Source organism: Vipera berus (assembly GCF_964194415.1).
Source record: "Vipera berus genome assembly, chromosome: 6".
Taxonomy (NCBI): domain Eukaryota; kingdom Metazoa; phylum Chordata; class Lepidosauria; order Squamata; family Viperidae; genus Vipera; species Vipera berus.
In genome coordinates this window covers 12,035,657-12,054,218 of record NC_138208.1, presented here as the reverse complement: position 1 = coordinate 12,054,218, position 18,562 = coordinate 12,035,657, and the positions used below count along the sequence as shown (strand labels likewise).

Genomic DNA, 18,562 nt, shown 5'->3' with positions numbered 1-18,562 from the left:
AAATATATTCATTTTCTGAGAAATTTGGAAAAGAAGCTAAAAAATAAAATAAATGAAGATCAAATGCTGTACTTTTAGGATGCTTGAAATGCCTGAGCATGTTGCTGTTCCTGTGTTAATCATTCCCCCCCCCACTTTTTTTTAAAAAAAGAGCAACACAATTGTAAGTATTACATATTCACCGTGAAATTTCTTTTCCCCAACAGCTGCCCATTTGCTGGAGCCCAAGAATTCAAGCAGAGTTGCACAGCCCCCACTCCTCTGATCGGATATTGGCCAGCCTCCAGCCTCATATACAGTACTCTGACCTACAGGAAGGGAGGAGGGGGGCCTCTCCAAAATTATCGACTAATTATGCACATATATTATGCAGTGAATTATTCTTATTTCCTGATACAAGCTGCAATTTCCGCCTATCTTACAACGTTTCAGTGTGCTCATGGTTTTCAGGGCAAATAATTTACACTGTGTTCCATTTGGGAACATCAGCAGGCATTTCGGTCGGAAATAAAGTGAGAATTGCAAGATGGACTTAACGGAGAAAGACTTGCGAGGAGAATAAATTAGGGAACAAGCGTGGACTACAAAGCAGGTAGGACACATCTGAGCCGTTGGAGGCACGTGGGCTCATCTCCCCCCTGTGATGAAAACGGATCAGAGGAAGGAAAAAGCCGAAGAGACAGTGCATAATTAGGGTCAGTTTATTAATCCTGTATAATATCGTTCATTAAATTGATACGCTGCCTGGCTCCCTGCAATCCTAGCAATTTACACTTGTGATAAACATTTATGAACAAAGAACAGTTTAAAAAACACAGACAACACAAGACAATAGGACAATGATGGCAAAGAAAACAAACCTAGATGGGAACAAAATGAGAAGAAGGGGCATCAGTTGCTCTTACAATGTGCATTCACACAGGAATGATATTGTATTATTATAATATGTATGTCTATATCTGTTCGTGGGTGTGTTGTAAACCGCTTCCTTTGTAATAATAAGGGGCATAACAAATATAATTCTTCCTCTCTGGGACTATGATTTGTGTTATGTAGTTATCTGTATTTGTCCCTTGTACTTTTTAACCGGCTTTATGTGAAGTAGGGTATGTAAATTGTATGTATTGTATGTATTCTTATTTTTATTGCCCTGTACACCGCCCTGAGTCCTTCGGGAGAAGGGCGGTATATAAATCAAATAAATCAAATAATAAAATAAATAAATAAATTGCTCACAGCCACTTTCAATTGATGGGGCATATAAACTAAGCAGATAAATCTTGATTTTAAATCTACCGGCATCTGCCTAAAGCATCTATAATTTTTTAGCTACCGTTCTTAGTCCCCCCCCCCCCCGTCCTCTAATTGGATAACTCTCTGTATGTCTGCTCTGCATTTCATGGGCGTCTATCAAACTTAGCGTTGTTGACACATATCTGACGTATGGAAGCTTCTTCCTGTGAACAACTCCGTAAGTAGCCTATGGATACAGAGATTCCTGACAACCCAAGGAAGCCCCCCAAGCCACGGCTTAGTGAAATTGCTCTCTCAAGGGAAACTGTGCAGAGGCCCCTTAGAGATTGTCTGCTGTCTGGGCGGGTTCAGGAATTGTCTGCAGGCGAGAAAAACCCATCAGCCACAGCCAAAGGAAGGCCCCAGGTAAATGCACCAGAGAGCATCCTTCACTCCTCTTCTCTGCAAGGCTGCACCAGTAACCAGAAAAGAATATGTATATTTCTTCCAGTTCTACCACAAGACAATTGGGAAGATTAAGAGTTTGCTTAAAAAGAAGACATTTCTGTAGAAGAGGAACAAAACGTATTGTATAACGGTGCTCCTAGGGCAGGGGTAGGCAACCTTGGCTCTTTTATGACTCGTGGACTTCAACTCCCAGAATTCCTGAGCCAGCCATGCTGAGGGGAAAGGGAGAGGTTTCCATGCTTAGCCGTGCTGGCTCGGGAATTCTGGGAGTTGAAGTCCACGAGTCATAAAAGAGCCAAGGTTGCCTACCCCTGTCCTAGGGTCTCATCAAGAGATCTCAGGGCAGATTGAACAGCCTTGTAAGCTATGTCCATGTTCAATTTTCAAGCTATTATCCATGGTGAGTAAAACAGGTCATGAGTATTTGGGCAGAATCCTATAAAGAGGCAAGCACTCAGTGAAGTGTAACTAGATACCCACGCATACATTTTGCATCTACATGTGCAAATCACTCGAGAGGCAGTTTGAAGTTGTGATTTAATGAGTTTGATCGGGGTGTGTGTGTGAAATGAGAGTCAGTGTGGTGATTAAGATGAGGGTCAGGAGAACGAGGTTCAATCCCTCCTTAGGCATCAAAGCCAGTTGTGAGACTATGTAGTCATCTCTCCTCTTTTTTAGCCCTAGGCTGTGAAGTAAAAAAAAATCATTCATCCATCTACCAACCCACAATGGGCCTGTGGTAGCTTAGGATCCATAACCTCCAGTAAAGATGTCGCCTCCTGCAGACACATTGATTTGGGCTGATAAAATAATATGCATATGTACTGTCTGTTTCTCCTGAGATGGTTCAAAGTATCTATTTCAAACTTAATCCGAAGCAATCTTCTGCTTTATTTTAAATACCACTGGCTCCTTGGCGTCAGTGCAAAGCTTCAACATTTCACCCCCATATTTAAATAATACTTGAAAGATTTAATTAGTAGCTGCAGGGACGGACCAACACAACCCGTTCTCAATAGATGGTTCAGGCTCTATTCTGCATGTATACGAGCAGAATAAATATGCAAGCAGAACAAGCTGCAGAGCAGCTGCACAATCAGTCACAACCGTCACACACGGAGCTGCTCCATGGCCTATTTGCCTTCTGTGTTGTTTCTGCAGCCCCAAAGTCTGTCTCCTGGGGTTTGCAGAAAACTGGGCACGTGGTCAAGGAATATTTCTCCTCCTTGAAAAGAGCTGGAAAAGAGCTACAATAAGGGAGCAAACATTTTAAATGAGTCGAAGTGGTTTTCCATCCTTTCCTTCCTCTTGGGAAACCTGTTTCTTAAAAAAAAAATGAGAGATCCTAATTGGTGCAAACTGCCCACTGCTGCCTGGTCTTTCTTGTCTGGCAAAATGAAGAGAGCTAGGAGCCCAGATTTAATAACGCTTAGTAGCGCTCTCAAGGGGAGCATTCTGCAATGCATATACAGCTCATCCTTGGAAGGGACGAAGCGGATGGATGCCGAGGCAAAGCACACAGTAAATCAGACTGAGAATATTAATCCTTCATTCAGTAGAACTTGTATTCCCGTAAAGACCTGGGCTGCAGTAAAAGTTTCCACCAGATGGTTTCACATTAGAGAAAGAAAGGGAAAGAAATGGGTGCATCCAGGTGATTCAGGGTTCAGGCGTAATGCTCACTTCTTCAACCTAAAATCATCATCATCATCATCATCATCATCATCATCATCATCATCTTCATTGGTCATCATCATCGGGCCCTGATGCCCTGTTCCTTATGTTAAACATATTCACCTTAGTTCTATTTGTAAAAAGTGAAAAAAAGGGGGGGGGAGTCATTTGAAGAGTTGAACTGAAGAAAGGAGCTCAAAAAAGATTTTTGTCCAAAATGACCACACAGCCCTAATATCGCCAGGAAAAATAACACTCTCAAACTCAAAAACGGCAATTGGAAGTCCACTTCACATGCTAACAAACCAGTGGCTGTTTGAATTATTTGTGACCAAGTCTTCCAAGTCAAACAATAAAGTATTCATTTCTCTTTCCATCCTGAAGTTACAAGGCAAAACATCCTATCCTGATGGGTGACGTGTCCTGGGTACTTTTCCACTTGCTAACTTTAAGGATGTGGGCAGGGCATCAGGAGCCCTGGTGTCCCAGTGGTTAGAAGGCAGCGTTGCAGGCCGGCTCACTGCCCATTGCCAGCAGTTCGATCTGCATGGGTTCAAGGTTGACTCAGCCTTCCATCCTTCCGAGGTTGGTTAAATGAGGACCCAGATTGTTGGGGGCAGTTTGTAAACCACCCAAAGAGGGCTGAAAGTGGTATATAAGTCTTAAGCGCTACTGCTATTGATGTTCAACCCATGTTCTTCACCACCAGGGGAACCTGGTACAATATTCTCTACTCACACTTTCCCCCAAAAAAGATAATAGAAGAAATGCATGAGTTCTGAAAATCCAGTGAAAAGACAATCCTAATCACAGGAGCCACCAGATTTGCGCGAGGATGCAAAAGTCCAATATGCTTCATCAGCTTGGATTGTGACTGTGAGCCAGAGAAGAATTCTGGATCTCCATCATTTCCAAAACAGGTCCTTTGAAATTGGCAGATGCCGCTGGGTGCAGGAAAAGCGCATGGGGAAGTGGCGACACACACACAGCCCGCACTCCTTCAGGGAGGTGCCTGCTGCATAGTCCTCTAGGACAAAGGGACAGATGGCCTGCAGGAAGACCGTGGGTGGATGTTTTAGCAGTTGGAAGGAACTGGCATAGAACTTCTTCTTCGGAGAGGTTGGGGGCCCCTTATGAGCATCATGAAAGTCATTTCCACTAAGGAGGAAAAGCCATTTGATTGATTTAAGCAGAAGATAATATCTTTACTCCATCCATCTCTCTTCTTCTCATTCATATTGCCTACTGACTTATCATCTGAACGAAGCGGGACTTTGTATGAGTTGTGCTGGTTTTCAGAGGCACAAAATAAAGAGGAACATTTCAATGTCAGCTTTGTCATTAGGAAAAAAAAGAAAAAAGAGAGGGTCCCTAAAATAAGATGACTTATTAACAATCGTTAATAAGTTTAACCAAATTAACAGATTAATAATACAAGAAAATTAACCAAATTCCATATGCCTCTCTCTTCTGGAATCCACAGGATCAAAATTCCCATATATTTCCTACATATTGAAAGCAATAGATTATAACCAGGAAATCATAGAACATTTTGTAAATTCAATTCACTGTGGCAAACATTCCCCACAACTTTTGAAAAGCTGTTGTAAGCCAGGTCAAGGGGCTATGAAAAGGGCTTGCCGTAAAACTTTTGGTTTGATCATTTGTATTTGTATATGTATATGTATATGTATATGTATATGTATATGTATATGTATATGTATATGTATATGTATATGCAGTGCTTTTTTGCAAAAGAAAAAGGTGCCGGAACTCACACATGTTATACAACCCACCTTGCCTACCCTACAAGGTTCCATCCAAAAAAGGTGCCGGAACTCCGTTCTGAGCGTTCAATGAGGAAAAAAAGCCCTGTGTATATGTATATAATACCAGTGCAGAAAAGACACACCATTTGTATTCTTGGTTGTTTTTTTAAATATTAGAAAGAAAAATGGTTTGGATCCTTCTCAATATTCTAAATTTCTGATTAGCATTCTTGTTCTTATGTAGATTCCTCTCTGCCCACAATACAGACTTCCCATTCTCAAACACCAGTGTGTGTGTGTGTGTGTGTGTGTGTGTGTGTGTGTGTGTGTGCATGAGTGTGTGCATGAGTGTGGGTATGTGCAGACCAAGTCTGCATCTGCAGACAAACAAAAAACATGTGAACCACCAACTCAGTGTAAATTAAGATACTGTAAATAAATGTGCAATTGTCTGCATAAGCCGTGTGAATAATTATAATGTGTAGAAGCCATCAGTAATTGACTAAACTGCCAAAGTGGAATTAGAATTTGTCACAGCAGGTTCCTTGAAGATAATATGGAGCATTCTGTGCCACTTCCATGTTCTTATAAAAGCCCGAGAATTCCAGGCTTTTCTCTCTCAGGAAACCAGGGAACAATGGCCTTGGGACCACGAAGAACTGGGCTCCGAGGTGCCTCCAACATGTCTTCCTTCCATCACTGAGCCACTCGCAACATAAAACCAGGGGTGTCCTTCAGTCAGGCTTAATTCCTGAGCCTGCATCCAATGCACTTTCGTAAGCCGTGTTGGTGACATAGTCTGTCGCCGCTTTCTTGCAAGCTATTTTCTTTTCCCAACTTCTCTGTCTACCCAGGGGTAGGCAACCTTGGCTCTTTTATGACTCGTGGACTTCAACTCCCAGAATTCCTGAGCCAGCACGGCTCAGCTTGGAAACCTCTCCCTTTCCCCTCAGCCTGGCTGGCTCAGGAATTATGGGAGTTGAAGTCCACAAGTCATAAAGCAGCATAGGCCTAGGCCAGGGGTAGGCAACCTTGGCTTTTTTATGACTCATGGACCTCAACTCCCAGAATTCCTGAGCCAGCACGGCTCAGTTTGGAAACCTCTCCCTTTCCCCTCAGCCTGGCTGGCTCAGGAATTATGGGACTTGAAGTCCACAAGTCATAAAGCAGCATAGGCCTAGGCCAGGGGTAGGCAACCTTGGCTTTTTTATGACTCATGGACTTCAACTCCCAGAATTCCTGAGCCAGCACGGCTCAGTTTGGAAACCTCTTCCTTTCCCCTCAGCCTGGCTGGCTCAGGAATTATGGGAGTTGAAGTCCACAAGTCATAAAGCAGCATAGGCCTAGGCCAGGGGTAGGCAACCTTGGCTTTTTTATGACTCATGGACTTCAACTCCCAGAATTCCTGAGTCAGCACGGCTCAGTTTAGAAACCTCTCCCTTTCACCTCAGCATGGCTGGCTCAGGAATTCTGGGAGTTGAAGTCCACAAGTCATAAAGCAGCATAGGCCTAGGCCAGGGGTAGGCAACCTTGGCTTTTTTATGACTCATGGACTTCAACTCCCAGAATTCCTGAGTCAGCACGGCTCAGTTTAGAAACCTCTCCCTTTCACCTCAGCATGGCTGGCTCAGGAATTCTGGGAGTTGAAGTCCACGAGTCATAAAAGAGCCAAGGTTGCCTACCCCTGGACTCTGGCCAATGGCCTAATTCCCAAGTAATCCCCATTTGATTTCTTGGGGTCTGAGATTAGCCATTGTCTGGTAGGTACAGCCACTTTCGTCCCACCTGCCTTTCATCCTGTTCCCCACCTTGTCAAGCCGACGTCCACAATATTCGCATGGAGAGGATTTTGCTGGGTGCCACCCTTGCCATGCCGGAGAGCATGAGTCTGCTGGCACTGCGGTCACAGAGCTAAGCGTTAACTTTTCAGTGACCACGTGAGTCAAAACGCCCTACTGTCAGAAAGGAAGGGCCCAGAGCCAAACATTGGTGCATGCAGAGAGGGGCCCTCCCCGCACACAGATATTCCCTTGATGGGCATGAGCCCTTGGCAGAGGTCGGCGTGCCCACTGCGTCTGGGTGTCTTCCACTGATTAAGCAAACTTTTGAGGTGCTAAATGCACAGAGAGCTGCCAAGGCACCACACAGGGAGCTGATTCACAAGTTGGCCCATTCAGCAGTGGGAAAATTAGTCCCCTTCAGCTTCCAAGGCTTTTCGGCTGGTTGAAATATACCATCTGGGAACTCCTTTTAGGCAGCAGTAGTTACACCGACTGAAATTCACACATCCACCAAGCTTTAAAAAACCCAAAAAACCCTTCCTTCGTTTCATTCAGTTAGAACAATTAACCAGTGGGACAACCTGCCTCCAGAAGCGGTGAATGCTCCAACACTGGAAGTTTTTTAAGAAGAGACTGGAAAAGCCATTTGTCTGAAATGGTATAGGGTTTCCTGCCTGAGCAAGGGGTTTGGACTAGATGACCTCCAAGGTCCCTTCCAACTTTATCATTATTATTATGGTTAGGGTTTTGACCACATGGTTCCAGCTACCATCTGGACCTTTTCGCCACATACTCCACACACAAACACACACACACACACACACACACACACACACACACTCGAATGCAAAAACAATTTCAAAACCACTAAGGGCACCGCAACCTATTTTGCTTTACGGCTTTCTTGTCCTTATCTGTATGGCTTGGTTTAAATTGTCCCAAGATTCAGAGATCTCCTTCTCTGAGGTCCCTTTTCTATCAGATCCACTCTGAGGTTCTGCTCACTCTCCCAGTGCCACAGTTACCTGACTGGTTTTGCTTTGGATTCCTTGTTGCGCGTATACCCTACTCATTTTTTCCTCTCCAGAACTGTGTTGCGTGTATGCATATACACATACAATACCCACGTGTACACATTAGCCTCCGGCATCATCTTCACTGAGGCCGACATAAGATGCATTAAATTTTGAAATCAACAAAAATATTGAGTGGCCAAAGACTCTCTCTGGGCAACCAAGGAAGATTATATTCTAATCAGCAGCTTCACCAAACTGGCCCTCTTCTGTGTGGCTACCAAAGCAGTTGCTTCTCCCATCTCCTCCATGGGCCAGGGTGGCCTGTGGTTTGATGCAGCAGATCCCAACCAGCCATGCTGGATAGTTTCCACATCTCCTTCTCTTCAAAAATGGCCGACAGAGCCTCCCCCGAAGATGTAGCTGCTTGATATGGCAAGACTAAGAAGACATGGATGTAAGTGATAGGGCAGGAATCATGTCCCTTAATCATGTCCTCCTGATCCTTACACGAGTGTAAATACCATTTATTATTCCTGCCTCAACAGAGATTAAAACAAGCATATCGCATCCGTACGTGCATTAATGTGACGGCAAAAGAATGTTAGGATGAGGACGGTCGTGCATAAAAACAGGAGATCTTCACTGCAGACAACTGCAATTATGGGAGGTGACCCTATAGCCCGGGGAACGCGTCTACCCTCTGTCTAAAAAGTGATCTGATGAAGTCAGATCAGCCCTGAGGTTACTGCTATACATAGATCAGTTTGCAAAATGCGGAGTTATCTGAGAGAGCCAGAAGGCATCAACTTATACTGCTATTAACATGTTTGAGCATGTAAACTCAATATTATCCATTAATCCTTGATAATCGCCCAAGGCAATGGTTAGGGAAAGAGTCAAGACAAGATGGAACGTAAAAGTTATGTCCAAAAACTCTAATATTTACAAATTCGTTGCCAAGACCTCTCAATGTAGCTGAGAATGAATAGTTGGACACTTTGTGAGCCTTTTCCTATCTCCCAGTTAACATTCTACAGTTGTTATCTCTACATAAAACAAATTTAAAATAATAGTTTAAAAAGTTACATGTGACAAATGTACTTTAGTTAGGAATGAGTATCTCACATCGCACAATTCACTGTCAATAAAGCAAGTTACAGTAATAGGTCATATTAATATCGACTTATATATAAAAAAGTCCATTAAGCAAAAGAATCATTTTATCATTAAATAGAAGGCTTTGTTTTATGTTCTTTTTAACCTCTCTTTGGCCTATTTTTGAAAACACACGGACTAAAATCTTCAGGCATAAAATGGGGCTCCCTGTGTTAAATCCAATTGGTTGCCAGATCCCTTGTTGCTTTGCTGAAAACAACACAATCCACTTCCTGCGAGGCTGCTTCTCCCCAAATGTTTGCTTTTTCAAAAAAGCAACAAAAACAAAACAAAACCCCAAAACACTGCCAATCCAATCTGCAGTCTTGTGATCACTGAGTGGTCTCCCATTCAAAATCTAACCGGCTTATTAGATTAGCTGGATGCATAGCTGAAGTTGAATGGCCACTGAAACAAGCTTTGGAAGAGTGAAGTATACTATGGACGCTTCATTCGAATCCTGTGTTCAAAAGATCAGTCAGTCAGGTCTTTGTAAAGACTATTCTGTCCTCTTAGAAACAAAGCTCAGATGTGCAGTTCCAACAAGCCAGATTTATTGAAGCCTCTTAGTACAATGCAATTCATGCCATGGAAATCCCTTGGATGAAACTGAGATTATTTCTGGCGAAGACAAGTTTCACATAAAGCTTAAGGGTGGGTCAGAGGTCACTCCCAATTTTAAGGATATTTCCACACAGCCAAATAAACAGACCCAGCCTCCAGGCATGTCTTTGTGCTGCCTTGTGAGAACCCCTCAGAAGATGCTCAAGGTTTCTGTGACTTCTCCAGCCTTGCTGCTTTAATGGGGAGCATCAAATTCCCCATTTCAGCAGGGCTTCTCCATCCGCCTTGCTGCTCCAAAGTGCTCTCTCTTTCTCTCTCTCTTTTCAGTGAGGAAGCAAATCCCACTCACTCGATTGTTTAAAAAAAGAACGGAATACTGATTCACCACAGCCCTTGCCAACAGAAAGCTTGGGCAGCGCTGAGAAGCAGGATGAGGCCCATACAGTGGTGGAATTCAAATATGTGAACAACTGGTTCTCTTGTGTGGATGCCGAAGTGGTGCCAACCGGCTGAATCCCGCCACTGGGCCCATAACTCCACTGTTAACCCCAGTCTCTTCAGAGGCTCTTCCTGCCCTGAGGAAAAGCAAGAGCCTGGCAAGCGGCAGAAACTCAGTCAAAAGACGGTGCCAATCCCTGATCACTACAACTGCCATCTAGAGAGGGGTCCTAAACTCAGCCTCCATCTCCACAGCAGCATGATAAGCAGGTGTCCCTTGAGGCAGCTTCCGTGTTGGCCTGGTCTCCCTCAGGCAGCCATGATGAGAAGGCAGGCAGGCCTTCCTAGCCAAGCCTTCTTCTCTGGGACCCCCGAAGGCAGAAAACATCTGGAACGCCAAGAGGGTCTGACTCAGAATCTGGACGGGTCTGTGGTTAGAGGACCTGCTCATTTGGAAAGACACGGAGGGTTTTGGACAGAGCTTCGCTTCTCCCTGGCAGGTCTGCCTCCCCACCACTGAAGGCCGAGGCTGCTGGCCTCGGCCGCAGCCTTTGCCTGGGGCTCAGGAACAGCCTATCTCAGGGAGAATAGCCACCACCTTCCTACACTGCTGCAAAGCAGACAATACCAGAGGACACGGAGCAACCAACTTGGGAATGTGCCAGCTGCTCTTTCGCTTCGTTAATGACCGTTAATCTAAAGCTTTTACTAATATTAGATATTAATACCCACATAGAGCTCTAATGAGAGCCAGTTTGCTACAGTGGTTAAGACATCAGACTGGGAGACTGGGAGTTCTAGTCCCCTCTTAGCCGGCTGGGTGACTTGGGCCTAACTCACATCGCAGGGTTGTTCTGAGGAAAACAGGAGGAGAAAGGAAGGAAGGAATGAGTGTTAGGTACATTTACCGTCTTATTTATAAAAATAATAAAAGTGGGATAAAAAAATGTAAAAAAATATTGTACAACTTTCAGCTAGTGATAAAACAGAAGGCACTGATTCAGGGGTGTATTAGAGCAGAGGTCCCCAATCTTGGCTAAGACTTGTGGACTTCAACTCCCAGAATTCCTCAGCCAGCCAAGCTGGCTGAGGAATTCTGGGAGTTGAAGTCCACAAGTCTTAAAGTTGCCAAGGTTGGAGACCCCTGTATTAGAGGAAGCTAGCCAGTTCCTGACAGATAACCCAGCAGAATTTAAAAATGCCAAAGAGAGGTTTTCTTCCATGGCGTTTCTATCTCCATTTGCAGCCCAAGGAAGAAAAGAACCAAAATAAGAGTTACTACAGCTATTTAACTGGAACTGATTGTTGAACATTATGATTGTCCCGGATTTGAAATCAATCGTTTTTGTGAATAGTCTGATTGCGACTATTATTCCCAGCAAGGGCGAGAAATTTTGAATGATTGCTGGGGTATTCTGAAGTCTCTGTAAATGTAGAGACAAGAAGTTACAAGTGTGGAGAGAGTGAGGCAGAGAATCCAATCAAACCGTCTTCTCCCAAGAGATAAAGTTTGCCATTGTCCGTGTCCTGAGGACACAATCAGCCCAAAGGAATATTGTACCGGCCACCCCAGTACATTTCTGATGTGGATGAATTTGGCTGCCAAGTGTACAACAGAAGGCTCACGAAAGCTTTGCCACACAGCCAGCCACATCAGATTTAAACTGATGTTCGCTTCCAACAAAACAATGGCACTATAGAAAATTAAATTTTCCTTTCTTTTCCTTTCCTTTCCTTCCCCTTCCCCCTCCCCCTCCCCTCCCCTCCAGGTTTACAAGGCAACCTATAGAGCATTCCTGCTCCATCTTTATCCTCACAAAGTGGGTGGGGTTGAGATGATGGATTTGGCCCAAAGTAATGCCACGTATTATATTTTAAAGTACAGAGGGGTCCCTTGGCACCCTACTTGATCCACCACATGGTCTCCTCTATTTCCAACTTTTTTTTTCCTGTTAAGCAACAGGTTACTTGCTAAAGTACAATTACAGTTCCTGAAGTGTTCCTTGCAAAACATTAAGGTATATACCAAATATTATGTACCTAAGTAAGGCTATGCTCTTACATTGTGTTTAACCCAGAAAATACTTGCACAATGCACTAAATCATAAACACGGGCTGTAAAAAAAAGTTTAGAACAATATGAGACGTCAATATTTCAGTGATCTGTTTGAATGTGTCATGTGAATGTATCTAGGATGAAGTCTATGCCTGCCCAGTTGTGTTCAATGGGTCTGGGTCACAATAAGATTAGGTAAAGGTAAAGGTGTGCTAGTCGTTTCCAACTCTAGGGGCCGGTGCTCATCTCCGTTTCAAAGCTGAAGAGCCAGCGCTTGTCCGAGGGTGTCTCCGTGGTCATGTGGCCGGCATGACTAGACGAAAAAGGTGCACAGAACGCTGTTACCTTCCCACCGTAGTGGTCCCTATTTTTCTACTTGCATTTTTACGTGCTTTCGAACTGCTAGGTTGGCAGAAGCTGGGACGAGTAACAGGCGCTCACTCTGTTACGCGGCACTTGGGATTCGACCCGCCAAACTGCCGACCTTCTGATCGACAAGCTCAGCGTCCTAACCCACTGAGCCACCGCGTAAGATTACCAGTATCTTAATTAGCTTCCTTTCAGAAATCTTTAACCATCTATTTCAACAATTACAATCAAATGTACAATTTGAGTTGCTTCTCCCTCTCTTCCCAAGTCTGGATAGAGAGCCTAGTTACTAAGGGAGGCTTTTAATTTCTTAGTGAAGTACGGGAAGTAGATAGCAATTATTCTATATTTGTACAGGGGAATGTATAGCAGTTTCCACAATGGAGTGTTCGGTTGAAGTTCTTATTGTAAAAGGTAAGTAAAGATGCAATATAAGGAGAAGAATACTTTTTATCTCTTTATAAAAGAATGTATTATTCATCTTTGGAAATGTCAGTAATAGAACCAGCTTGGCAGAGTGCTTAAGGCACCTGGTTAGAAACCCAGAGACTGTGAATTCAAGTCCCACTTTTGGGATGGAAAAGTCAACTAGATGACCTTGGGCCAGACACTCTTTCTCAGCCCCAGGAAAAAGGTAAGGGCAAACCACTCCCCCCCCCTGAAAAATGCCAAGAAAAGTGCAGGAGTTGCCCAAGTGTCAAAAAAAGCCCTCTTGAAGGGTCAAAAAAAGCTGAACGTATTCTGAACGTAACTGCCTCCCTCCCAGTTGCTGATGAGCACTGAAAAACAAACCAAGATGATGCCATCATTACCAATTATGCCAAAAGGGTCCCACCTGCACTGAGTACCGTTCAGCTACAGGGCGGCGGTGGTGGGGGGCAGCCATTCGTGGAATGTGTCCCACACAGATAAAAACATCCAGGTTTCCCCTCAGGCTCATGTGCAAAGAACTGCAGTCAGAACAGCCTAATCTTGTCTGGCTGTAAAGCCAAAAACCCAGGCATGATCCAGAAACGAATCCGTACAGCACTGCCATTTAAGAGAGGTCAGACTCTTTCTTCTTTCTTTGGGATATGCCTGGCTGAAGCCCAGATACAACCCGGTCAGCAAAGTGCCCTCATCTTCACATCCACATGACAATAGTCAACAAAATAGGTGATGCTTCCAAATGAACGCTACGTTTAAGTCCCACCTGTGGTCCTCATAGATTGTCCCTCACTCTGTGCAAGTTTCCCCATCACCCCCACCACACACACACACACACACACACACACACACACACTTCAAATACCAGTGGCTTCAATGGGACTCCAAAGAATCTAAGATTTAAATCTGAAAACAAGTGAACCTTTGCAAGGGGCACGGGACATTTATCACTTTTCTCCCGGGATTAAAAGCCAAAATTAATAAATAAGCAAAGAGCATCCTTTCTATGTCAAAGAAGCCTCTTGTCAAATTACATCAAGTCCTTGGCACGAAATCAAGGTTCTGCATGAGGAGATTTCAAATTCCAGGGCTGAGCAAGAAACTGCAGGAGGGTGAATCTCCCATCATGAAGAGAAAGAGTGGGACACCCCCACCCCCAGATTTGTATAGATACATAAGGCAGGGTTTTTGGGTCCCCCCCCCATTTTCACTTTGGGCAACGTAATTCAGCTAGAAGCAGGCTTGTTCATCATCAGTGTAATTGCTACACGATGACATTTGCTCGTTCGGAAGATGATTCATTCGCTCGAAGAATTCAATCCCCCCCCACCTGCTCCTTAAGCCGAATCTGGATTCCGAGGAGGACGAGAGGCAAAGGGGAAAGCGGGGTGCGTGGGGTGGGGGTGAAGAGAGGCAGATTGGATCCTGGAGCATTCATTTCAGGCACCTAAAATCAGGTCCCGAAGTTGACGCCGGGCGTCTCTGGGAAGGATTCCGACGCGGCTGCCTGGATACGATCCTACAGAGATCGCGCAACTTATAAAGAGCCTTGGTGGAGCAGTGGGCTAATGCCTCCTTAAGTAACACCAGCTGCCTGCAATTAGTGCAGGTTCGCATCCCACCAGGCTCAAGGTTGACTCAGCCTTCCATCCTTCCGAGGTAGGTAAAATGAGGACCCAGATTGTTGGGGGCAATTAAGCTGACTTTGTAATAATGCCGCTTGGGGTGTGTGTGTGAAAGCCCTAATAAGCAGGCATATACATCGAATGAAGGCTACTGCTAAGCTTGTAAGCCGCCCTGAGTCTTCGGAGAAGGGCGGGATATAAATGGAATATAAATAAAATAAATAAACTTGCATTGGGCTTCCTAAGCTCAGCGCGCCGGGCCAAGGCGGAGGAGGCAAGCCAGGTTGGCGAGGGTGGAGCAGGTGTTTTTTTTTTTTTTGGTGTGTGTGTGGGGGGGTCGTCTTGTCAAGCGGCGCCACTTCTGCAAAACGAGGCAAAGTTGGCCGGCGGTGGGCAGACGCCCGCTAAGCGAGAAAGAAACGTCGCGCTTCCTCTTCTCTCCTCTCCGCATCCCTAAAGGCGCCCGGAGAGCTTTTTGCCTAGACCAGGGGTCGGCAACCTCGGCTCTTTTATGACTCGTGGACTTCAACTCCCAGAATTCCTGAGCCAGCATAGCTGGCTCAGGAATTCTGGGAGTTGAAGTCCACGAGTCATAAAAGAGCCGAGGTTGCCGACCCCTGGCCTAGACTGAAAACAAACACCTTCTTTCTTTCCCCCCCCCCTCACCCCCCTACCCCCTCGCTGAACGAAGCCGAAGGGCAACTGAAGCTTTCCGAAGTGCTAAGCTCGACTCACCCCCCCCCGCCACCTCTCCTAAAAAAAAAAAAAGCGCGGCACCTGCCCCAAACACAGCGACGCCTTACCTTTATGCGCCAGGCGCAACCTGGGCTGGCTCGGGTCCGCCGCGTGGCCTCCAGTCCAGGCCAGCAGCAGCAGCAGCAGCAGCAGCCGCCCGGCCAAGGTCAAGAGAAGCAGGTCCCGCCGGGCCATGCCGACCCCGGAGAAGCCCGGCGCCCCTTCCCTTCGAAGGGGTGAGGGGATGGGGGGGGCTCTCCGGCCGGCGGAGGTTTGGGAAGGTCCGGATTGCGCCCTTCCGGAGTTCTGCGGGGTTTGGGGAGTGTGTGTGGGGGGGCTCCCCGGCTTCCACGCCTAGCGCGGGAGAGCCTGGCGGAGGAGGAGGAGGAGGAGGAGGAGGTTGGGGGCGCCCAGTGCAGCCAGCATCCCTCCCGGCTCCTTCTGGCCGCCTCCTGCAAAGGGGAGGGCGGGGGGGGGGCTTGCGTAAGAGCCCCGTCTGGAGAGAGAGAGAGAGAGAGAGACAAAGCCAGCCGTTCGCTCGCCGCTGCCTCTGCCCCGGCTCTGCCGCTCGGCTCCGGGAGGAGCTGCCTCGGCACCCCCGCCCGCCCGCCCGCCGCCGCACAGCCGAGCCCGCGGGAGGGAGGAGAAAAGAGGCGGCCGCCGCTCGACGGGACCTGCCGGGACGCGCCCGGGGTGGGGGGGCTTAGGGGGTGCGCTCCCCGCCCCCTCCTCTCCACCCGCGACGCCCCCTCCCCTTGCCGAAGTTGGGCAGGAGCGGCGGGGGCAGCCACGTGCCGGGACGCCCCCTTCCTCCCCCCGGGGGGACCAGAAGCCGCGGGGGTTGCCCGCTTCCCTCTCTCCAGCCGCCGGGATAGGCGACGGCCGAGGAGGAGGAGGAGGAGGAGGAGGAGGCGGAGAGGCGCCGCGGGACGGATTCCCCCCCCCTCGTCCCCACGCGAGCCCTCCGCAGCGTCTCCGCGATCTTGTCCCGAGCAGAGTGGCGGCCGTCGGGCTGGGCTCGCGAGGCGGGGGGGGGGGCACGGAGCCCACGAAGGAAAGCTGCGCAACTTTCTGCCCTATCCTCACCTGGATGGCGAGGGAGGATTAGTGTGTGTGTGGGGGGGGGGGGTCGGGGACACGGGACCCAGGCCGGGAGGTTTATGCTCCGCCGACGGCTCCCGTGCGCGCGCCCTCTTTAGACGGACTGAGAGCTTCCCTTTAATTCCCATTTACTGCACACCTGACTTTTGATCAAGGAAGGAAGGAAGAGAGAGAAAGAAAGAAAGAAAGAAAGAAAGAAAGAAAGAAAGAAAGAGAAAAAGAAAGAAAGAAAAAAGAAAGAAAGAAAAAAGAAAAGAAAAAAGAGAAAGAAAAAGAAAGAAAAAAAAGAAAAAAAGAAAAAAGAAAAAAGAAAAAGAAAGAAAAGAAAGAAAGAAAAAGAAAGAAAGAAAGAAAGAAAGAAAGAAAAAGAAAGAAAGAAAAAAGAAAGAAAAAAGAAAAAGAAAGAAAGAAAAAAGAAAAGAAAGAAAGAAAAAAAAGAAAAAAAAGAAAGAAAAAAAAAGAAAAAAGAAAAAGAAAGAAAAAGAAAAGAAAAGAAAGAAAGAAAGAAAGAAAGAAAGAAAGAAAGAAAGAAAGAAAGAAAGAAAGAAAGACGAACTTGTTCAGAATCAGAACAGGAGGCCAGCAGCCAAGGCGGATGTTAACAGTGGCGATGGTGGGGATGCTGACCAGTTTCAGGAAAGAAATAGACACCTGCCCTCAAGAGGGTTGGTGGCACCTGATCCAATCAATCCACTCAGGGATCCCAGGAGTGTGGATCAGCTGCAGACTGATTAGGGATTATTTGTTAGGTTTATAACCTGTTTTTTTTTTATTTCTGTACAACTCCAGGCAGTGGTGCATAATGCTCTCAACTTCTACTTGCTCCATATCCCTGCAAGGCAGGTTTTATTTATTTATTTATTTTAATCCCATTTATATCCCACCCTTCTCCGAAGACTCAGGGCGGCTTACAATTTAAGCACAAACCAATGTGCTTAGCAGTAGCCTTCATTCTATGTATATGCCTGCTTATTAGGGCTTTCGCCCCCCCCCCCAAGCGGCATTATTACAAAGTCAGCTTATTGCCCCCAACAATCTGTGTTGGGTTGACTTACCTTCCCCCCCCCCCCCCCCCCCCGAAACTCCAGCAGCTCTCATTAAAATTCTTTCTGCAGTTTATTTGCACAACCAGGTTTAGATGGATAAATCATTACATAATCTTTTTAATTGGTGAAATGATAATATTTTATTTCTATGTTCTGAGTGCTGTTTCCTCACAATGTCAGTTTAGGTGATATGCACCTCCATGTTTTGTTTTGTTTTATTTTAGTTTTTATACACCCATAAGGCCTTAGAAGTCACCCATTAAAATGCTTCATTTTCTGGGGAGGAGGAATGTAATAATGTGACAGTTGAGCCTTTTTTGATTTTAAAGAGATGGAGTTACAGATGTGTTTTACGTTTCCAGAATAATTAGTCTGAAACATTATTTTAGCCCAAACAATAGAACTTATCTTTCATTTAATTTAACCCAGAAATGGTTTCCAGAGATCGCCTCTACCTGAAGCAATGTTGGAATTTTTTTTGTCAGTTTTCTCCCTCCAGATATTCAATCTATTTAAAATTTTAGTTGTGCCCCCTAGATATAGACAGGGAACTAGAAGAATGACAACTAAACCATCTAACTAGCTAGATGCTGCCACATGCATTTTAGATCATTTTTCACCATTCTTACTTTTCCTGATTCCACCCTTCTGTCCCACGCTAAATTATGGGAAAAGTTGGAAGCCTCCTTGATTGACGGATGCTTCGTTCATTTATTGCTTTAAGTGATAGAAACTTCATTACATGAAGTTGGGAACTAGTGGGAGTGAGAGCTAAAACTCTCAACTTCAGCTACCACTTGTAACTACTAACTGGTTACAATCCACTTAGAAGCTGCAGTGCCTGCTTTATTTGCGCTTTAGGATTCAAATTGCAATAACCGAAAAGGGACTTTTCTCCCTACATATCTCCTCTCTTCATTTAATTTCTTGACAGGAGATGAAACCTGAGGGGTCTTGTGAGAATAAGAGGGGGAAAAAATCGCTGCCAGGAAGGGACTGAGTAAAGTGCTCTCACCACTGCTTTTTTTGTAAAAGAAAAAGGTGCCGGAACTCCATTCTGAGCGTTCTATGACAAAAAAAAGCCCTGGCTCTCACAGTGATTAAAG

At 45.8% G+C, this 18,562-nt stretch overlaps 1 protein-coding gene across 1 annotated transcript in view; it reads right to left on the bottom strand.

Annotated features, from left to right (window-relative positions):
* Nucleotides 1–15,519, bottom strand: part of SEMA3E (semaphorin 3E) — a gene marked incomplete at its 3' end in the record, with an annotated part of 128,768 nt that extends 113,249 nt beyond the window's left edge. The window contains exon 1 of the mRNA XM_081331003.1: nt 15,378–15,519. Coding sequence (XP_081187129.1) covers nt 15,378–15,504 — 127 coding nt within the window. The 5' untranslated portion in view covers nt 15,505–15,519. The remainder of the gene's footprint in view (nt 1–15,377) is intronic.
* Between the last annotated feature and the right edge of the window lie 3,043 nt (nt 15,520–18,562).